The sequence below is a fragment of the Vipera berus genome (genome assembly GCF_964194415.1).
Source record: "Vipera berus genome assembly, chromosome: 1".
NCBI classification, from domain to species: Eukaryota; Metazoa; Chordata; class Lepidosauria; order Squamata; family Viperidae; genus Vipera; species Vipera berus.
In genome coordinates, this window is record NC_138202.1 from 25523117 (window position 1) to 25546796 (window position 23680).

Consider the following 23680-nt stretch of genomic DNA (forward strand, 5'->3'; position numbering starts at 1 on the left):
ATAAGGTCTATCTTAAAATTTTGCCTTTGGTGTCATGCCTGTGACACAACCTACCTCCCAAAACCTGTACTTATCACATGAATCTGTGTATGTTGAAACTGTCATACAAAGAGGACTTTATATGAGTTGAAATTTTGACAATGCAAAGTTTCTACTTGCATGGATACCTCCTCATATATATGGATCTATGAGCCCTTATCCCTACAGAGGTTTCCATCACAAAGTTACCATGGAGATAATACATCATTAAATAACAACACGTTTATTTAATGATGTGTTATCTCCAAAATGTAATTCTGTACATTTTAAACAACATCCAATGGTTCTTCAACTGACTTCAAGTAGACTTACCTGGACATCAAGTATTCCATCATCACAGGACAAGCCTGGAAAATAGAATCTCATTTTCAGAGAAGTACTTTAAAATGCATATTAAGTTATACACAGTATATTAATTACGTATGTATACAAAATCCTCGAACTCTGGGATAAATAAAAACAGTTGTTTATTGCTAAAAACAGTAAAACAATAAAAACAAACCATTGGCAAAAAAACAACTATCTATTGGCTTAGCTTTCACCGGTCCTCTGCTGGCGTCATCAGAGTAAACGCTGGAAGCCGAAGAGTCTGCTTATATAAGCCTCATCGACTCTGCTCTACTCATCGAGTGCGTAATAGGTCTGTCTGTTCTAGCCAACCGTAATTGCTCTGACTGCCCCGCAACTCCTTGTTCGCATTTTGGTCTTCCCATCCTTCCCCCTCTCATTGCCCCCTTCCTCGCCTGTTTTATTTGGCCCATCCTGGTCAATTCTGTTTCTTTTCGCTGTACCCCGTCTGCTGGTATACATGCCGACTCCGGGGCTCCTTCTTCTCCACCTCCCTTGCTTGCGCTCGGCTGTTTAAGGCTATTGCCAGACCTTCCTCTGGTTCCCCCCCACCCCCCGTAGTTCCTGCAAGTAGCTGTGTGCCCTGGTCTGGTTACATGCGTGCCATTCCACCATGTAGGTCTGCCGATCATCCTCTGGTCCTTTGGCTGGCCACTTCAATGCATTCGTTGCGTTCGCATACCGTTCCTGCTCTCCGCTGCCCGTGCCAGTCAATCCCATCCTTGCCGGCCCGTCTGTTAGTGCGTGTGCAGGTCGCAGCCCTCTCGCTCCTTGACCCGCCCACATCTGATCGTTGGGAGTTGTCACTGGATCATTCCTCACTTTCTCCCGTCCTCCAACCTCGGTAGACTGCTGTGTATCCGACGTTCTCTCCATTGCATGGGTCGCATGGCTTTGATCTTTTTTGTCCCCCTTCTCTCTGAGTGTGGGCAGTATTTTTCATTTTCATGTGCCTTTAATGCTTGGTAAGCCAGTAAGTGCTCTATATGGCGATTAATTGAATGTGCATCCGACCACCAGGCTTCCTTGAGCAAGCGGCCTCCCTTAAAGGTGTCTCGGGCGATAAAGTCAAACAAGTGGCTATTGTTGACCATGTGTCCATATCTGTGAGTATTGCTCGTGCCTTTTGACAGCCAACTTGTGCTCATGCATTCTAGTCTTGAGCTGTTTGGCTGCTTGTCTGATGTAATTACATTGGCAGTCCACATTGATATTGTCTGGTACCAATATTTGTGCTGTCGCCTCCGATACCCCATTGACGTATGGCAGCCATGGCGAACCTTTTGGAGACCGAGTGCCCAAACTGCAACCCAAAACTCACTTATGTATCATCGGGTGCTGGGTGGGCATGGCCCATTGGCTGGGCGTGGTTGCAGTGGTAACAGCAGACTGGGTGGGACTAAAAAGTTCAATCAATCAATTCCAACTTTGCGAGATCTTTTTTTTTCCTGCGAGAAGTTGAAATTGATTGATTGAACTTTTTTTTTTGGCACACGGCAGCGAAGGCCTAAAGCGAAAAGGTTTTATTAAACACAGCTGAAGACTGGGGCGACGGCGCGTGTGCCCACAGAGAGGGCTCTGCATGCCACTTGTGGCATGCCTGCCATAGGTTCGCTACCACGGACGTATGGTATCGTTGTTCAGGTTGCAGCAGTCAATCTATTTTGGGTCCTTTGGGGCTCCTGGTGCTTGCTGTATCGCCAAATGAAGTTAGCTGGGTAGCTGTTGCGCCTACATGTTCGGTATAGGTGGGCACGTTCTTTATCCTTGGCTCTCCTCGTGGTACAATGCGTATCTATGCATTTAAATAATGTACGGATGCAGCTGATCTTGTGCGATACCGGGTGATTACTTCTATAATGTAGCATCCTATCCGTGTGGGTCACTTTCCAGTAAACCGTCGTGTGGAGTTTGGTGACTGACCAATACATCAAGGAAAGCCAGATTGCCATTGGCCTCCTCATTCGCTGTGAACTGGATATCCGGAAATACCGAATTTAGTTCCTGCATGAAACTAGCCTTCTTGTCGTTTGATAATAGTGAATGTGTCATCGACATATCTGGCCCAAAATTTGGGTCAATAGCCGGACATCACTCTAGATTCCAGTTGCTGCAGAAAATGGGAGATCCCATTAACCTGTTCGTATATTAATTATATTATTTGGAAGTTTCCAACTGAAATAAGTGATATTTATGCAGACATTCTGAGAGGACTTTATTTAGTACTGCTTTTACCTTATATATCTCTAACACATTATTATTTATAATTTAAAAGGTTTCTATACTGCTTGCAGTGAGGACATATAAACGCATGCCCAAATTGCAGCCATCAGCTTTTATTAGCAGCCTGAAGCAAAAGGACCAAATAACTTAAGACATCTATGACAAAACACAAAGACAGCTCTGAAAATTTGATTCCCAAATAATTCTTATACAATCTGATTATAAGATCGCCAAAGAATTCCCTTTCTTTCTTAATTTATTTGCTGACCATCTCATTTCGAAATGACTTTGTACCACTTATCTCAAGAAAATCCACACAAATTTTACTTACGTTCTGGAGTAAGCCGTACTTCTTCTTGATCACAAGTTTTTGCAGCCTGAGAATTCTCTGTGGGACTGAGAAAACTCTGTTTGACCTCATCTGTTGAAGTCTGCTTCATCTCATCTCTAATTTCTGATTCTTCTTTTTTAAATGGGTAAACTTCCATGTCACTTGAGGATGAGCTCCTGTCAGAGCTGGCTGCTTCTCCATTCTGGATTTAGAAGCAAAGATAAAGCAAAGATCTTAAAGGAGCTTGAAGATGGCTCATTCTTTAGAACAGAGTTGCCCCAACCATTCTGGCTTTGCGGACTGGCGGGAGGAAAGATGGTTCTGTGTGAGCGGTGGGCAAGCGCACGTGCGCTTCAGCTCCATTTGCACAAGCGGTGGGCATGTGCGCCCACTGCTTGCACAAGTGTGGAGGTCTGTGTGCATGCCCGCCACCTCCGCAACCCGGTTCCAAACTGCTCAAGGCCTGGTAGTGGGCCACGCCCCGGAGGTTGGGGGCCCCTGCTTTAGAATACAGAAAAATGACAGACAAGATCTTTTTAAACCACTGACTGGCACTTATGCAAAGGCATAAACTGACCCTTTTCATTTTCATTAAGTTAATAATAATAATAATAATAATATTTTCATTAAGTTAAAGATTAAAAAAGAAGGTAACTCATAGTTTTACTTTCATTGCATAGTCCCCCCTTTATATGAAAAAAAAACAAGACAGCCACTATTTTCTAGAGTGTTATTTTTGTACACCATTTATTACATTTTGAGAAACAAGTTAATATTTAGAAGTGGCTCATGTTTCCACTGTCAGCAAATTCTGCAGTCCCAATTTCTGAAGCAACAGAAAACAATTTTGTGACATCCTGATATGAAAGAAGGACATGCTAAAAGAAGATACTACTACTTACAGTTGATCTTTCTGCCATGTCTGTTCTAGCACACGGTTCCTCTGTTGCTTGAGTGCCACTGGAGAAAATAAACCAAGAGTTGCAGATTTGAAACTGTATTGCTCCCCAGTTTCTAAAAACTTTTAAAATTACAAATGGAAATATCAGCCATATGATTAATAAAAATTAGGTTTTAACATAATTGCTGGATTAGAAATGCAAAACAGGAGAATTAAAAAAACTTAGATATCATCAGCAGAAAAATTATAGTCACTGTTTCAGGTCAATTTAAATCTATGCTATATTTTCTAATGCCTAATGGAGGAATTAAGAATTTAATTTGCAGTGCTATGATGCAGAAATAAGTTTCTGGCTGGAAAGAAGAAACAGCCATTTGCTCAAAAGCCCCAGGATGCTTGTGGTATAAAACTGAAATGGAGCTCATCTAAAGGCAGAATTCCTTATGCAAGAATTGCTCTGCTCTTAAGAAATATCTTGCTGTGAAAAACCCAATGTTCTTTCAGGCAACTCAAAAGTTGCAATTGTGCTGTGAGATTCCTCTGGATCTCCCCAGAAAGGTTATTCCTGTACCAGCCAAAGCAAAGGGCCAATTTAGTTGCATACCTTTGTTCAGATGTGGAACTACGGTGGTCACTTCCAGGAAGATCTGAAAATGCTTTAGGATCTGGAAAAGGAGGAATGGCTTTGGAGGTACTTGATGTGCCTTGCTTTAAAACACAGATCTCTGCACAATTCTGAAGCAAGGCCTTATTGGCAGATCTTGGAGTCGTCCATCGGGAAATCCTGTCGGCTGATTTCGGAGTCCAGCCTGTAGGCAATGGATGATGAGCAATTGAATATTGTATTCTATTAATATGTTATCTGTGATAAACTTTGGTTTCTGGGCCCCACATCTGCAGAAGATATGGGGGGAAAGGATGCGGAATGCTTAAAATATGAATCTGTGTGTGTATGTGTACCCCCCCACACACGTATATGGTTAAGTCATCCTCTAGTAAGACAATATGAAAAGTTTTAACAGAAGATTTGACCAATAGTAAGGCATTCTCCAGCTGTCTCACTCAGCTTCCCTCACAACTTTGAGACAGATTAAACTGACTTCCCCAAATAAGCTTCACGGTGGGATGAGGATTTAAACCTGGGTTTATCTGGATGTAGCCAGACATAGCCTGAATGCAAGGGCCAAAATACCACATTAGGATTTTGACCTATGTGCTGGAGTGAGAGCTTCTCAGTGAAAAGCTTCCATTTGTAAGCATTGCTCCCTTGGGAAGCTCAGCTTGCTCAACAGTTTAGAACTCTTTCTCAAATGCTCTGCCTAAAGTTAGAAAAGTATTTAGAGTATATGTGGGCTTGGATGATGTTCCTTCGCCAAGAATATACAATGCAAAATCAAAGGGAGAAGTGGGTATCTACTGAAGAAACTGTTTTGAAATAAAGCAACCTTGTTCCCATTTAAATTCCTTACTTCAATGTTGATAAGGTAGTCCTCAACCTATGACCACAACTGAGCCCAAAATTTCCAATACTGAGCAAGACAGTTGTTAGGTGAGTTTTACCGCCTTTCTTGCCATAGTTGTTAAGTGAAACACTGCAGTTGGTAAGTTAATAGCAAGGTTATTAGGTGAATCTGGCTTCCCCATTGACTTTGCGTGTCAGAAAGTCACAAGAAGTGATCGTCTGATCCCGCAACACTGCAACCGTCATAACACATGCCAGTTGCCAAGAATCTGAATTTTGATCATGTGACCATAGGGGTGCTACAACAGTTATAAGTGTGAAAAAAATAAGGCACTTTTTTCCAGTCTCAATTCTAACCCGGGTCACTAAATGAATGATTGTAAGTTGAGGACTACTGTGATTAGCTACCAACTGCTCTAAGGCACCCTAGTTTCTGGATGTGGATATCTGAAGACCTAATGGTTCCCATCACCTAGGAGGTAGAATACTCCACCCACACCCAGAGTCTTGAAGTGGGTAACCAAAATAATATAAAACTAAATATTGAAAAATAATATAAATAAAATGTATTAGGCAAGATTACTTGGAAGTTACAAATTGTACAAATCGTAGCAGGCTACATAGTGTTGGATGAGAAACACCATAATCATATAGCAATATTATTGTGGCACCGCACTTGTTGTCAACAGGGTTTTGAATACAATCAGAACGTTATTATCTGTGAAGTCCCACTTGTCTGGTCACCTAGCTGCTTGCTCCAACTAAATCCCATCTATCCAATATATATACTAGGTGGAGGTGCTAAAGATTCCCCACCCCATGTAACTCTCAGGGAAGGTGGACTAGGAGGTGATATTTCTTATGGAATATTTCTTTGTGAAATAATTTGCCCTCTGAAACCTGGATGGTATCTTCCTTAATGTTTTTGAGGAAAAGAGTGAAACAGAGAGCTTTTAAATCTTTAATGCTGTGGAACAGTGAAGCAAAATGAATTGTTTTGAAGTTTTACGGTTTTGTGTAAACTCCCGGGAATTCATGCGGAGTCAGCAAGATGTAGCTACTGCAATAACTTATCATCGTAAGACATACCGTATGTTCTTGCATAAAGGCAGTGCTCTGGACTGACCTGGAAAGGGTTTGGCAGGAGATTCAATTTGGAAAAACCCTCCATCAAATATCCGTTCTGCTTCATTTGGGGTTTCTTGGCCTGAAGCATCTGCTGCCAGCCCTTCTTTCTTCTGGTGCTTCAGGGCTGCTTTTACAGCTGCAAGGCGTTTTCTGGCTGCTCTCCTTTCGGCAGAACCCCCTGCTGCTTTGGCTGTCCTTCGAAGGATGGGCTTTTTCTGGAAATCAAAAAAGTATCTTGGCAATGCTGGTTATCGCCAGCCTTTAAAATCTCAGGGGACAAGGAATGCAACCAGACCTCTCTAGAGATCCTAACTGCATCATGCATACACTGCTCCGTCAGAGAGGGAGCGATAGACCCAACTCCAATGACATCTTAGATTCCAGGGGTAGGCAACCTTGGCTCTTTTATGACTCGTGGACTTCAACTCCCAGAATTCCTGAGCCAGCATTCTTGAGTCATAAAAGTCCCAGAATTCCTGAGTCATAAAAGAGCCAAGGTTGCCTACCCCTGTCTTAGATATTGTAATGCAATCTTGAGTAGCCTGACAGAGTATAGGGCACTGTTTCCCCAACCATGGCAACTTGAAGATGTGTGGACTTCAATTCCCAGAATTCCTTAACCAAGCAAAATCTTCACGTTGCCAACATAGAGAAACGTAGGGCATATGATCCAAAGAAAAATAAAAATAAAACCCCATCCTCCTGATGCTATTACTATTAAAATTTGTACAAACACCCAACTCATCTAATCAACTCTGGGCAATTCACAACAGGCAAAAAACTTCCAGTCCAATAAAAGCAAGTTAAAAACCAATCTAAAAACATATAAAAACCACTCCCAATCAATTTATAACAGAAAATCTTTGCTGAAAGCTTTGCTGGGAAGTATGACCTCTGTCTAGATAAAATGATAAAGTAGTACAGAACAGCTTCACCAGTTTGTTTCCTGGGTAAACAAACTTTTGTGAATAGGCCCTTCCATTCCTGCAGTCACTAACAGAATGTGTGACTCTGTCCCAATCTACGATTGGGTGCCCTCAAGATATTCTCAGCATTTCAGATGTGCCTACCAGTCCAAAAGATTTGTCTGTCTCAGGGGATATCTCATCAGAGAAGACAGTATTTCAGGTAGGAAAAAGATTACTTCTACTCGGGATACTGAAGAGGCTGAGTGTGAAAGTTCAAATATACTTCCAACAGGACATATTCTTCAGTCAAGCCTTCTGACTATCCAGGCAACTACTGTAGAATGGTTTATTAATAGGAGTAAAAATAAATAATACAGACAAAAGCAGTTCCCCCCCCCAAAATGTATTACAATTCCAAAATTGGAACTGCTTGTAATAGTATATTTAGCCAAACCCTACTCTCTCGCTCACAAAGATACCCAGTACGAAGCCCTCTAATGCTAAATTATGATATGAGATGGCTTCACTCCTAGGAAACATTTAAAGGTCATCTGTCTCAAACTGACTATAGTACTGATAAATTCACCACTGAGTATTGAATTATCCTGTTCCCTATCAGATTTCACACAGTGTCAAACTATTCTTAGCAGCTAGCAAAACTCAGGAATGTCAAGGCAGGCAATCAAAAGATTAGCCATGGGTCTATATTAGCTTCACCACACTTTAAAATTCACTGGAAATATAAATTACATATCAGATATCAGAAACAAAAATCCCAACGATCAATGTATCTATTTGTTTACAACAAGCAAACCTTTGGGTGAGCAGGGCAATAGAATGCATTAAAACAAAAACCTGAAGCAAGCCAAAAGCCTGGAAGTGAAGTGGCTACAAAAAGGAAAGCTGAACGACAAAGGGATGATTGACACATATAGCAAACTCGTCCAAGCCCCACAAATCACATTTCCCATTTTTGATCTGAATTGCTGTGCATCTCAGATTTGGTTATAGGAGATACAGTTCCCAGAAAATGAACAAGTAGCTAAGTTTAATACAGTTCTCGTCCATAAGAAACGTAATTGTGCCTTTTTTGTACAGTTACCTGTATCACCCAAGAAAGTTGCCTTTAGAAATAGTCTCAGTAATTACCTGCCATGCAAAATCACCCCCTAAAAGCAGAACCAGCAAAGGCTCTCGTACCTTGGCAGGCCTACGTGGCTCAGCATCATCCACCATTTGCCACCCATTAATCTCAAGTTGCTTCAAGTTCTCAAATTTTTTATTTATGTCTTCTACCTATTCGACGAAAAGAAAAGTTGCAGAACAAAATTAAAGCAAACCAGGTTACAAAAAAAAAACCCGCTTACATTTTTTAAAAAGATATTAAGTGTTAAAAAGCATAGTAAGTTTCCTTAGGAAATAGTTTCACCTAGAAATCAAAGACATGACACTTTTAGCCATTTCCTAAGAATGTCTCGCAACATTGCATTGTATCCTGCTGCTTTGGGTGAAAGAATTTAATATAGATTGCAAATTTAATGCATGATAGAGAACCCTAGCTTTCATTGTAAGATGCAGATTTAAAGTTTACATGATGGCCAAAACAAACGAGTTTTATGTGTAGCAATTAATATGCTCTCAGCAGCCAAGGCACGTGCATATTCAAGCTAAAAAGTGCAATTTCCTTGTGGTGCATTTTTCCTAGTTAGGACAATTCTCATTCACCTTTTTCATCCGTTGCAAAATTTAAATTACCAGGCTAAGATTTATTTGTTTACTGTTGACCGAACAGAGGTCTGGCCATTAAGTAAAGGTAAAAAAACAAAGAGTCAGCTGAATGCAAACAGAGGTTTAACAGTTAAAAAAAATTACCTGAAAGTTTACCATATCCCAGAATCCATCCAGATCTGTGCAAGTTGTCTCTTTCTCTCCACGTTTGAACTCACAGTTATCTATCAGCCCTTCAAATTGTTTGAATCTCTCTGCCATCAACAGTCTGGTTTGCCCAATGGTTGTGCGGACAAGATCTTTTGCTGGAAAAACAGTATTTTGTTGCATACAGTATATAAATTAAAACTACTGATATATAGAGGAAGGCTTCAATTCATGTAAATTTGAATGTGATATTCAGGTTAATGTATGCTGTAAGTCATACGGGTATTTACTGTGGCCCAATATTCAAAGCTAGCACCTGTGCAATTGAGGCTAGTGCATATACAGTTGCAATTTTAGATGCTGCTGATTTTTGTTTATGCAAAATGCAGAACAGAATAATTCTATCAGAGGAAAACAGTTAATGTGCAAGTGAAGAGGTTCACTCTCAACAAATCTGAAGATATCTTTTGAGCTATAGAAACTGTGAACTAAAAAAATATGAATGCTGACACTAACATTGCTTAAAGCATGCAAACTCATTCTACCAGCATATGTATGAAGATTTAAAGAGAAAGCAATCAGTGTAAGTTAGCCTTTAGGAATGATACTTAGTTTTTATATTGCTTTTTGTGACTTTGTTAATCATAAATTTAAATAAGTAAATTATCTTTATACCTTACTACAATATATTTACAACAATTTATGTTAAAAAAATGTATTGCCTGTTCCATCAAACTGGAACCATATTTTCCATTGAAATATCACTTCAAACAGTGTGAATTTGAATAATGCGGCTATTTTGTAGAATTCATTAACTACACTAATTGAGACCTACCTATAGATAAAGATATATGGGCTTATCAGAGTCACAGTTAAACTCAGGCAGCTGTTTATTTCTGACAATGATTTCATAAAACCTTTTTGTGTTTTGTCTCTTACCTTCCTCGGGAATATCCATTTCAACAGTTTTATCCCATTCAAGACAAAATGAGGTCAGTGTCTCGGTCTCAGATTGAAGAATGTTTCTTTTAAAACAAAAGCACATTCACACCATTTCTCATTAGTTCAGTTAATGACCCAATTTTTTTTACCCATAACATACTCAAAGGAACTAAAGTTTAAAAGTATAGTGCTTCAATACCAATTAAAAATATTAATTTTAAGTAAAAAACAACAACACATTATATAGAATACCTCTTGCTAGCAAGCTAAATATTGGCTAAGGATGGACATGTTACAATTCTTTGATCTGAGAACTTCTGTTGCCTCCTTCCCTACTTATTCTAAACAAAGATAGGCAGAACATGCCGAGTCACTTTCATACATGTAATATTTTTTAAAATAATTAGAGTTAAGGTTGCAATTCAGAAACTTCAGTGCCTATAGTAGCAGCCTGGGAAATATGGTTCCAATAACAAGAATGATTTCTAGGCTAGGTAGGACCGAACAGACCGTTTTTTGCTAGCCATTTTACTTTATTGCTTTTCATTCAAGGGAGAGAATGGATAGTAAGGAAAATGCCATCTCTACCCTTTTGTTCGCACTCTACTTAGACAATCAGCTTAGGTGCTAATGTGGGACTGGTGTATAATTTTCAGAAATAGGCTTGCTTGGAAAGGTACATTCTTTCGTGCACAGTAGCACAAGTAGATATAATCTCATTTTAAACTCCAAGCAATTACACCTCTAGGTAAAATGGATTGCGTACCATTTCTATCCCCTAGTATCTATGGACACAGCAAATTTGTTGTTTACTGTAATACAAAGGTGAACGAATCTCTTTGGAGAAAATATTTTAACACAGGCAATTTATTACTTTAAATCCCTTTGATCTTGTCTACAGACCTAAAATAGGACACGTCATGCAGGAGCTTTGTTGTTGGCTCTGATATTTCAGTTGCTAGAAGATCTGGTTGCTGCACACTGCTCTCACTTTCAAAAGTAACATTATCCCTCATCTCGTCAGGCACATGTTCTAGAAAAAAAAATTTAGATGGAAAAATTGCAGAATCTGTATAAAATATAGGAAGAATGCAACCTGCAACTAAACAGGCTATAGTTGCTCTTTCAGTAACCATCAATAAAATTTAAACCATCATATTAGCCAAGCTATTAGTATTTTGCATATTTAAAGTTGCAATTATTTAGTTAACCAACTAAATAATTGCCTTCCTCTTTTTTTTTAACACTAATGCAAGGGGAGGGACGAGTGGTAGCCTATTACCCCCAAGTCTGCTTATGGTCTCTGGTTTCGTTTTGTTTCATTTGCTGGCCCTGGAACCTGACTAACTGCCAAAATTAATATTCTGACCTTTTAAAATAAATGCAGAGTAATGGTTAAGTCTAAATAGGCTTAACACAAAAAAAAATGGAATTCTAAATGCTGTCCATATGGCCGATGCACCCTCAGTCATACTGCATCATCCCCATCCCATCCCCAGGGATCCCTCACCTTTGCTCCGCGAGCTGCATTGGCTGCCGGTTGCCCTCCGGGTGAGGTTCAAGGTGTTAGTGATGACTTACAAAGCTCTACATGGCATGGGTCCGGATTACCTACGGCAACACCTGCGGCCGGCGTCAACTTCCCTCCGTCCAGTGCGCTCCCACAGAGAGGGCCTCCTCAGGGTGCCTCCGATCAAAGAATGTCGATTGGTGGCCCCCAGGGGGAAGGCGTTCTCTGTGGGCGCGCCAGACCTATGGAACCGCTTGCCGGTTGAGCTCCGGACGGCCCCCGACCTTCGCTCCTTCCGGCGCGATCTCAAAACCTTCCTTTTTGAACAAGCCGGCCTGGCCTGATGGGATGGGGTTGGGTTTTATAAATCGGTCTTAACTTTTAATGTGTATTAATTTATTACGGGCATTGCTGTTTAATTAATTTTTAATTTTTGTATCCTGTTTTTTATTATGTATTGCTCTGTTCACCGCCCTGAGTCCTTCGGGAGAAGGGCGGTATACAAATTAAATTATTAAATTATTAAATTAAAAAAGATCAAAGGGTTTGAGTAAAATCAAAATCCTTGATGCATGGCTGCAGGGTCTGAATTAAGGATGTGCCAATAGGGTGGGGTTCTGAGCATGAGTATGCTTATCAATACTTAGATCAAGAACATTTTCATTAAAGAGGTATCAACAGATCACTGTTCGGCCACACCCATTGCAAAGTACTTCTTCAGCTTCACTGAAGTATAGCACATCCCTGCCTGATAGCTACTGTTTGTCGGCACTATAAATCAGAGACTGAAGTGGAGAAAAAGGTATCTTGCCTAAAGGCAAAGGAGCTTCTACAATGGGACTTCTCACCCCGCCTTTTAAAGTTTTGATCTCTTAGCCCCAGTTGTATAGACATTTTCTTAGATATACCTCCTTCTGTTTCTTCCAATAAATCCAGGGAATATTGGTGTCCTTCAGTGGCTTCCTTTGTCACTTCTGGGTTGGCGGATAACTGCAGTCCATAACCTTGCCTTTCTTCTTTGTTGGCTTCACTAATAATAATAACAACAACAAACAACAAAAATTATGATCAAAACTGAACATGTATGGAAAAAAGAAATCTGTTGTTATACTTGCAGGACCATCTGCTACCGGGAACGAATTCCCATCACCCAGTACGCTCACACAGAGAAGGCCTCCTCAAGGTACCGTCGGCTAGACAATGTCGGCTGGCGAACCCCAGGGGAAAGGCCTTCTCTGTGGGAGCGCCAGTCCTATGGAATCAGCTCCCCCCGAGCTTCGGATGACCCAAGATCTCCGGTCCTTTCGCCGCGGCCTCAAAACACTCCTTTTCCACCTGGCTGACCTGGACTGACAGGCATTTTAATTATGTTTACAATTTTTAATTTATTTTTAATTTTTAATTTTAATTTATTGCACAGATGACTTTAATTTTAATTTTATCTTAATTTCTGTTATATGTTATTGTTGTTAGCCGCCCTGAGTCCTTCGGGAGATAGGGCGGGATATAAGTCCCATTAATAAATAAATAAATAAATAAATATATCAAATGTGATTGTAGACCTCAGAGCAATACTTAAAGAGCTTCCTCAATGTCTGGAAATATTGAAATATTTATCAGACTTGGAACACACTAATTTTACAAAACAAAACAAAACAAAACAAAACAAAACAACCCCCAGCAACCCTAACCTACTTGAAACTGCCTACATTCTTAGATGTTGCCTTAATAATTCTTAGGTCTTTGGTTAGGATTTGAATTATTATGTTTCCACCAGATTTAAACTGTAAATTTAACTGTAGATTACCCTCACATCATAATAATATCATTTGACATGACATGCACATGAAAGGCTCTAATGCTGGGCAAGGTAGAAAGAGAAAAGAGGAAAGCCAGCAGAAGATGGATGGACTCAGATACTGGAGTGATTGGGAGGCTGTTGGGAAAATTAAAAGAATAGGTTAGAGATAGTTACGAAAAAAGCCTATTTATCTGGTTGTTGGTGTTGAAAACAATGACGCATCATGAAATCTACGTTACGGTTCTACTTTTGTACGCCTACTTGAATTCAAAGTTTGCTCCTTATAATCAAGTCTCTGCATAGCTTTATTACAGGTATACCCCCAAAATTGTCTTAAATAACTGCACCATCTGAGAGACCAATACTATTTTGATTTGGTATCTCCATTTGAAAGACATCCTGGTCCTCGTATTTCACAGAGCTCTAAACAGAAAATCACCATAGATAGCCAGAAGCAACCAATTCATACTCAGCCTTGAAAGGTTTTGAGGCATTTTAAGAGGAAACTAATTGCAACAGGAATAAGGAGAACTGGAAATTAACAAGTGAGGAAGTTGGAATAATTATCTTCCTGAGCTGTTTCCTCTATGAGCTTGAAACTGAAGCAGCATTAAGCAAGGGGGGGGGGGGGGGAGGAGAAATCAACACAATTTGAACAGATTCATAAAATACTTTATAAAAAAGTCTGAAGTGGGATATCCTTACCTGATTGTTTCTGAGGGGCTCCAGGAAAGATTGGGTGATAAGAACACATTTGCCCTGGAAGGGGACATTGGTTTCACTCTGTAGGTGGTCAAGCCTTTGGGAGGTTTAAAGACAAAATTCTGAGGGGCAAATGAACGGTTTCTTTTTGGGGGTGCTGAGATGTCTTCTTTCTCAAGGGAGTCCTTCTGTTCACTGCTTGCAGACGATTGGAGCTTCACCTCTTCTTTCTCTTGTTCCATTAGACTATCTTGATTTGTATCGTGCACTACCTGATAAAACACACAGTGATTTCTTTTTCGATTTAAACACACATATATAGTTTTTCTCTGGAAAATATTAGCAGGTAACATTCCAATTTCATTTGTCTCTAAGTCATATCTGAGGGTTTGATGCATGTTAAAACTTTAAACCTACTAACTTAAAAAACAGAAGCAACTGGGGAATATTTCCATCATCACAATTTTCCTGAATATAAGCTTGAACTCAGATGAGTTGAATCAGCAAAACTTCACTATTTCAGTTTAGGCAAGTCACAGTTTTTGATTTCTGAACTGCCATTAGGGATAATAGCAGCATACCACTTATGGTACTACAACATACATGAAAAAATATAGTATGAAAAAACAACTTACTGTTGTCCGTTCCTTTATTATCTCTTTCTGCTGCTTTCCTTTAATTGTAACTCTTTTCTGTGGCAGATTACCTAAAAAAGAACAACTGAACATTATTCCAGAATTTTTCACCACAAGCAATGGAAGATAAATATTTTATAGAGAGACAAAAATACATAGGAAGTGTGGTAAAAAACAGAATTCAAATCCAGAACGCCTACAGTAAAATTATCAAGCAGGTGGCGTCACATAGATGATCTTGTTTGCACTTAGTAGATCAGTGAGATCGTGCTTGATTATAAATTGGATAGGAGACCATCAAAAATACACAAACTGAAAGCAAGACTGGGAAATTGAAATAACATCCCAGAAGTAGGCCATGACAAATCAAGGAAATTGCATGGCTGTGCTCATATATCGCTAGAAATTGAATCTGTGTCAAGGACATTTTTATCTTCAGTCGTCCATGTAAACTCCTTTAGTACAATTTCACCCACCTGAAATTATAGTTGATTGTGATGCTTGCGGTATTCTGGACTTAGCCGCCGCTGTTGCTCTAGTTACTCTTCTGTGTGTGATTCCTGAGATGGCAGACTGCACCTCTGAAAAATGGGAGAAAGCTGTTCAATCACTAAAATCTTAAGATGTTCTGTGAAATTTTTGCAAGACAAAAATTAAACACAGTTGATTGGACCATGTCACCCAATTGGTCAGGGCTGGGACTTTCTAGATATTTTGGTACTAAAACCACTGCAGAACTTACACTATAGTCATTGTGTATTGCCTACTCCGCAGTGATGTGAAACTGCATTACCATCTTCTGGCTATTTCCTCACCAAAATTCATAAGAGCCACTGGAACCCTTATTAAATAAGGACAAAGAACTCATACCTTTACTCTCTTTTTTGGAAGGTTTGTCTATGCAGATTTGCTTCTGTTCTTGTTGAGCTATCTGCCAATTGCAGCCCTTCCTAGTATAGCTAGATGCAACCTAAAGAAATATAAATATAAAAACACACCTCCTTTTTTAAATAAGAAAGCAATCACACTGTGTATCCATTTAATTCCAGTCTATAAGCAGATGTTGATTAGCCATTTACTCCATCAGTGACCTGTTTTTGATCCAGCCTTTTAAAACTCTCTGTTTAGTCACCTGGTGTGTGCCTTAAATCTCTACCATCAAACATTACAAAAATTGCTTCAGTAACAAGAGCGAGCATTTCAAAATGCAGTTCTTAATTTTATATAAAACTGATAGCCTTGTAAAGCTTGCTTAGAATATACCAATAGTGGTATGTAAAATTTTGGGCACATAACATCTAGTAGTGCTTTAAATCAAAATAATCTTTCTAAAACTAATATACAAGATCTAGGTTGCGAGAGAATTCTGCATCTAACCCCATCTCTAGAAAAGAATGAGATGGAAGACACACAGAGCATGTATCTGTTGATCAGCACTCTCCTCCATTCTTCATGTTCTAAAAAATAAATAGCTCATGATTAAAAAAGTTTTCACCATCTTTTTTGATATGGCACAAGATTTCACAAAACCCTCTGGGCATGTGTTCTAGACCAGGGGTCGGCAACCTGAAAAAGGAAAAGAGCCACTGGGAACCGGTTCCATCACACATAAAAAAAGTGGGAGCCGCGCGCGTGCGTGCGTCCATGCACGTGCATGCGCAAAAAACATTTTGCGCATGCGCAAAAAGTTTTCTTGCGCATGCACGGACGCGCGCAGTTGCCATTTTTTATGTGTGATGGAACCAGTTCCCGGTTGCGCGACGGCCCGTTTGCAGAGCTACCGCCTTCGGCAGCCTGCAAATGTGCCGCGACAGCTTTCCCAAAGAGCGGCGCCGCTGCCCGTTCGCGGGGAGGTGCGCGCGCACCTACGGTCGTTCGGAGAGGTGCGCGCGCACCTCTTGGAATGGGCAGCGGCGCCGCTTATTGGGAAAGCTGCTGCGGCCCATCTGCAAAGCTGCCGCTTTCGGCAGCCTGCAAATGTGCCGCGGCAGCTTTCCGAAAGAGCGGCGCCACTGCCCGTTTGCGCGGAGGTGCGCACGCACCTCCGCCCATTTGGAGAGGTGCGCGCGCACCACTGCCCGTTCGAAGAGGTGCGCGCGCACTGGGCGGCTGGGAGCCGCGGGTTGCCGACCTGTGTTCTAGACCAGTGTTTCTCAACCACGTCAACTTTTAAAATGTGTAGGTTTCATCTCTTAAAATTCTTCAGCCAGCAAGTGTTACATTATCCACTTGAAAGGAAGAATACACTAATGAGGAATTTAAGATTTGTGTTGAATTCCTGAATCTGTTTAAAAAAACAAAAACAAAAAACAACAGGAACATTTTGAATAATAATAATGTGCAGCCAGCTCCCAGACATAAAAGGACTCCCTCTGGTTTTTGGAGGCTGATTGCACCCCCTTTGCTGCGTCTGCCTCCAAATCAAAGCAGGCCTTCAGCATGGAGTGTTTGCAGCACAGGGTATTTGCAGCCAGACCTCAGAGACAAGAGGACTCTCTCATTTGTGGGCTGGTTGCAAATCCTCTTGGATTCTGAGACAGGCCTTTTTCAGCCAGCCCCAAGAAAGTGGAAGGAGTCTTTTCGGCAGGTAGCAGCAGCTTGCCACCTTCCCTGCTGGCTTCCCTACTGACTTTTTGGGGAAGCCGGCAAGGAGATCATATGATCATGGGGCACGTGGCTGGAAGTGGGAATGGGTTGCCAAGTACCCAGATCACAATCACATTGACTGCGGGGTTGCTGCAATAGTCATAATTTCAGATGGCTGTTGAATGAATGGTTAAACGAGGACTACCTTTATTTAACGAACTTCACAGCATCAAGAAGTTGGAAAAAATAGATCTCCTTGTCCAAACCCAGCCCCACCCCAATCGTTGTCTGGATTATGAACAGAACAATTCAATTTACATGATATATTAATATCTAATACTCCTTACTATAGATCAGAAAGCACAAAGCCCCATTCCCATTTTTTTTGCTAAAAACAATCATGTATTGATTCATCAATGTTTATTTTATAATATGAGCAAAACTGTAGTAGGATAGGTTTAATTCCAGGTATTGTAATACACCACAAATAAGTTAGTTACTAATACTTCACGTATAATCTAATTCTGTTCATCCCAATTTAATTGCCACAAATGTGACAGCACATTGTTGTAATTAACATGCAAATGGTATATGATCAAAAACAAATATGTAAGACAAACCGTTGATAGCTGTGGCTTCCTTGGTTCTGGCAACTGTTTCGCTTTTGACCTTGTAACTCGCGTGACAACTGGAGCTTCCTAGGAACAATCCAGAAAAAAGAATGAGCAAACTGCGATCTCCATATTATATGTGTAACTTTTAGCAAGAAACATTTTTGGAATAATCAGAAAGCATTTAGGAATTTTCATGTGACTTTTTTAATGTCTTATTTTGCTCCTAGTTAATTATTTTCTTAATTACTGTTGCTTGACTACCTACTGATATTTTAGTATGTGCCTTTCAGGAGTTCTCCAAAAACAATTCATAAAAATGTTCAAATAAAACATTTTTTGAACTAAAGTAAATTTAAAGGATTGCTGAAGGATAAGTTTAAAACATATGCAGTTAAATTGTTCATGTAACTATGTACTTTAGTTGGAAACTAAAGTTCACATAAACTGTTCAATTAATTTAATTTAATTTAATTTAATAATATTTATATACCGCCCTTCTCCCTGAGGACTCAGGGCGGTTCACAGGGCAGAATAAAATACTAAATACAAACATTAAAAAAAGATTAAATGATTGCCCAAGTTAAAACAATTGGAATACAATTCTAAAAACCCCAAGATAAAATTAAGACACCAAAGAATAAAACAACCCCACCAATCCCCATCAGGCTAGGCCGGCTTGAACAAACAGAAACGTCTTGAGATCGCGACGAAATTCCAACTGAATTTTTCACACTTTTGTATAACAAATAATGCCCCCCTTTCATGTATTGATTAGTTTTATTTTATCCTTTCTTCTAAATATTTTGAGTTGCTGTACCTAGGCATTTTTCTCATAAAAGTCCCTACAGTTTGCATATGTATGTGTTACTGACTCAAGATTATGGAATCAAATTAATGGTCAAATGCAGATTTCAATTATGTCCCCTTGCCCCCACTCAGTAGTTTAAATCTAAAGTAACACAACATGAAAGTGTCATCTAATACTACAAAATACTGTGCAGTGTAAAACTAAATATGTTGAGCTGTAATAATCATTTCACCAAATCAAATCTACAGCTCTGAAATACTGTACAGAATAAAATAAAATAACTGTACAGATTTGTGCATTAACTCAATGAAACTTGGATTATTTAAACTAGGAAAGCCATCTGACACAGAACATGCAGACTTTTCCCTTCAAGTATAAAGACCAATTGAATAGAGAAATTGCTTCTTCCTATAATAGGCGAAACATGTTTCACTTAGTGACGTGTTTCACTTAGTGGTGGACAGGCCAAGTCAATGGTAACAGCCAGTGCATGTGTAGGTCACTCAGAGGCGGCAAGACCAACTCAATGGTAACAGCCAACACATGTGTTTCACTTAGTGACGTGTTTCACTTAGTGGCGGACAGGCCAAGTCAATGGTAACAGCCAGTGCACCTGTAGGTCACTTAGAGGCGGCAAAACCAACTGAATGGTAATAGGCAAAATATGTTTCACTTAGTGACGTGTTTCACTTAGTGGTGGACAGGCCAAGTCAACGGTAACAGCCAGTGCACGTGCAGGTCACTCAGAGATGGCAAAACCAACTCAATGGTAACAGCCAACACATGTGTTTCACTTAGTGACGTGTTTCACTTAGTGGCGGACAGGCCAAGTCAATGGTAACAGCCAGTGCACCTGTAGGTCACTTAGAGGCGGCAAAACCAACTGAATGGTAATAGGAAACACATGTTTCAGTTAGTGATATGTTTCACTTAGTGACGGTCAGGCCAAGTCAATGGTAACAGCCAGTACACGTGTAGGTCACTTAGAGGCGGCAAATCCAACTGAATGGTAATAGGAAAAACATATTTCACTTAGTGACGTGTTTCACTTAGTGGTGGACAGGCCAAGTCAATGGTAACAGCCAGTGCACGTGTAGGTCACTCAGAGATGGCAAGACCAACTCAATGGTAACAGCCAACACGTTTCACTTAGTGACGGTCAGGCCAAATCAACGGTAACAGCCAGTGCACATGTAGGTCACTTTGAGGCGGCAAGACCAACTGAATGGTAATAGGCAAAACATGTTTCACTTAGTGACATGTTTCACTTAGTGATGGTTAGACCAAGTCAACGGTAACAGCCAGTGCACGTGTAGGTCACTCAGAGATGGCAAGACAAACTCAATGGTAAGAGCCAACACATGTGTTTCACTTAGTGACGTGTTTCACTTAGTGACAGTCAGACCAAGTCAATGGTAATAGCCAGTGCACGTGTAGGTCACTTAGAGGTGGGAAGATGAACTCAATGGTAACAGCCAACACATGTGTTTCACTTAGTGGCGGACAGGCCAAGTCAATGGTAACAGCCAGTGCACCTGTAGGTCACTTAGAGGCGGCAAAACCAACTGAATGGTAATAGGCAACACGTGTTTCACTTAGTGACGTGTTTCACTTAGTAACGGTCAGACCAAGTCAATGGTAACAGCCAGTGCACGTGTAGGTCACTTAGAGGCGGCAAAACCAACTGAATGGTAATAGGCAAAACATGTTTCACTTAGTGACGTGTTTCACTTAGTGGTGGACAGGCCAAGTCAATGGTAACAGCCAGTGCACGTGTAGGTCACTCAGAGATGGCAAGACCAACTGAATGGTAACAGCCAACACATGTGTTTCACTTAGTGACGTGTTTCACTTAGTGACAGTCAGACCAAGTCAATGGTAATAGCCAGTGCACGTGTAGGTCACTTACAGGTGGGAAGATGAACTCAATGGTAACAGCCAACACATGTGTTTCACTTAGTGGCGGACAGGCCAAGTCAATGGTAACAGCCAGTGCACCTGTAGGTCACTTAGAGGCGGCAAAACCAACTGAATGGTAATAGGCAACACGTGTTTCACTTAGTGACAGTCAGACCAAGTCAATGGTAACAGCCAGGGCACGTGTAGGTCACTTAGAGGCGGCAACACCAACTCAATGGTAACAGCCAACACATGTGTTTCACTTAGTGACATGTTTCACTTAGTGATGGTTAGACCAAGTCAGCGGTAACAGCCAGTGCACGTGTAGGTCACTTAGAGGCGGGAAAACCAACTGAATCGTAATAGGCAACACTTGTTTCACTTAGTGACGTGTTTCACTTAGTGACGGTCAGACCAAGTCAATGGTAACAGACAATTCATGTGTAGCTCACTCAGAGATGGCAAGACCAACTCAATGGTAAAAGCCAACACATGTGTTTCACTTAGTGATGTGTTTCACTTAGTGACGGTCAGGCCAAGTCAATGGTAACAGCCAGTGCACGTGTAGGTCACTTAGAGGCGGCAAGACCAACTGAATGGTAATAGGCAACACATGTTTCACCTAGTGACGTGTTTCACTTAGTGACGGTCAGACCAAGTCAATGGTAACAGCCAGTGCACGTGTAGGTCACTTAGAGGCAGCAAAACCAACTGAATGGTAATAGGCAACACATGTTTCACTTAGTGACGGTCAGACCAAATCAACGGTAACAGCCAGTGCACGTGTAGGTCACTCAGAGATGGCAAGACAAACTCAATGGTAACAGACAACACATGTGTTTCACTTAGTGACGGTCAGGCCAAGTCAACGGTAACAGCCAGTGCACGTGTAGGTCACTTAGAGGCGGCAAAACCAACTGAATGGTAATAGGCAACACATGTTTCACCTAGTGACGTGTTTCACTTAGTGATGGTCAGACCAAGTCAATGGTAACAGCCAGTCACGTGTAGGTCACTTAGAGGCAGCAAAACCAACTGAATGGTAATAGGCAACACGTTTCACTTAGTGACGGTCAGACCAAATCAACGGTAACAGTCAGTGCACGTGTAGGTCACTCAGAGATGGCAAGACAAACTCAATGGTAACAGACAACACATGTGTTTCACTTACTGACGTGTTTCACTTAGTGACCGTCAGACCAAGTCAATGGTAACAGCCAGTGCACGTGTAAGTCACTCAGAGATGGCAAGACCAACACAATGGTAACAGACAACACATGTTTCACTTAGTGATGTGGTTCACTTAGTGACGGTCAGGCAAAGTCAACGGTAACAGCCAGTGCACGTGTAGGTCACTTAGAGGCGGCAAAACCAACTGAATGGTAATAGGCAACACATGTTTCACCTAGTGACGTGTTTCACTTAGTGACGGTCAGACCAAGTCAATGGTAACAGCCAGTACACATGTAGGTCACTTAGAGGCAGCAAAACCAACTGAATGGTAATAGGCAAAATATGTTTCACTTAGTGACGTGTTTCACTTAGTGGTGGACAGGCCAAGTCAACGGTAACAGCCAGTGCACGTGTAGGTCACTCAGAGATGGCAAAACCAACTCAATGGTAACAGACAACACATGTGTTTCACTTAGTGACGTGTTTCACTTAGTGGTGGACAGGCCAATTCAATGGTAACAGCCAGTGCACGTGTAGGTCACTCAGAGATGGCAAGACCAACTCAATGGTAACAGCCAACACATGTTTCACTTAGTGACGTGTTTCACTTAGTGATGGTCAGGCCAAGTCAACGGTAACAGCCAGTGCACGTGTAGGTCACTCAGAGATGGCAAGACAAACTCAATGGTAACAGGCAACACATGTGTTTCACTTAGTGACATGTTTCACTTAGTGACAGTTAGACCAAGTCAACGGTAACAGCCAGCGCAAGTGTAGGTCACTTACAGGCGGCAAGACAAACTCAATGGTAACAGGCAACACATGTGTTTCACTTAGTGACATGTTTCACTTAGTGACAGTTAGACCAAGTCAACGGTAACAGCCAGCGCACGTGTAGGTCACTTAGAGGCGGCAAGACAAACTCAATGGTAACAGGCAACACATGTGTTTCACTTAGTGACATGTTTCACTTAGTGACAGTTAGACCAAGTCAACGGTAACAGCCAGTGCACGTGTAGGTCACTTAGAGGCGGCAAGACCAACTGAATGGTAATAGGGAGGGGTCAGCAACCTGAAATAGTGAAAGAGCCACTCGACTGCAATCCCAGCTTTCCAAGTTGCTGTCTTTAAGGGACCATGTGGGTCATTAAGTGGAGTAAAAGAGCCCTCTGCTGAAGGAGGATAGGCAGCTCATCACCGTGCATAAAAGAGAACTCATGTGCTGGGCTGGAGAAATGAAATGGGGGTCACAAAGACCTCTTCATTTTTCCAACCCAGTGCATGAACGCCATACAGTCTGAAGCAGGATTTTGGCATGCAGTATTTGCAGCACGGGGCATTTATAGACAGCCCCCAGAAACAAGAGGACTCCCTCTGGTTCCTGTGGGCTGGCTGCAAGCATATTGTCCTGCAAACACTCAGTGCTAACATCCTGCTATGATTTCAGGACAGATCCTTTGCAGCCAGTCCCTAGAAATCAGAGGAAATCATCCTGGCAGGCAGCAGATGGTTGCAACTTTCCCTGTTGGCTTCCAATTGACTTTCTGGGAAAGCCAGCAGGGAAGATTGCAAATGGTGATCGCAGGATGCTTGTCAACCTATTGTAAATGCAAATGGATTGCCAAGTTTCCAGATTGCAATTATGCGACCACGGAGGCCCTGCAACAACCCTAACTTCAGGCATGGGTCATAAGTCCCTATGCACAGTGCTGTCACAATTTTGAATAGTCACTGAACAAATTAGACATTAAGCAAGGACTAAAAACAGAATTTCATTTCCAATTCTAAATGTGGA

General features: G+C 41.1%; 1 protein-coding gene across 1 annotated transcript in view; it reads right to left on the reverse strand.

Moving 5' to 3' along the window:
• DLGAP5 (DLG associated protein 5) overlaps positions 1-23680 on the reverse strand; it is a 29471-nt gene that overhangs the window by 1893 nt on the left and 3898 nt on the right. The window contains exons 4-17 of the mRNA XM_081321418.1: positions 18012-18089; positions 15676-15775; positions 15349-15386; positions 14174-14442; positions 12576-12697; positions 11061-11190; positions 10155-10240; positions 9213-9373; positions 8541-8636; positions 6431-6647; positions 4447-4651; positions 3844-3901; positions 2942-3143; positions 352-386 (exon numbers count right to left, since the gene is read on the reverse strand). Coding sequence (XP_081177544.1) covers positions 352-386; positions 2942-3143; positions 3844-3901; positions 4447-4651; positions 6431-6647; positions 8541-8636; positions 9213-9373; positions 10155-10240; positions 11061-11190; positions 12576-12697; positions 14174-14442; positions 15349-15386; positions 15676-15775; positions 18012-18089 — 1797 coding nt within the window. The remainder of the gene's footprint in view (positions 1-351; positions 387-2941; positions 3144-3843; positions 3902-4446; positions 4652-6430; positions 6648-8540; positions 8637-9212; positions 9374-10154; positions 10241-11060; positions 11191-12575; positions 12698-14173; positions 14443-15348; positions 15387-15675; positions 15776-18011; positions 18090-23680) is intronic.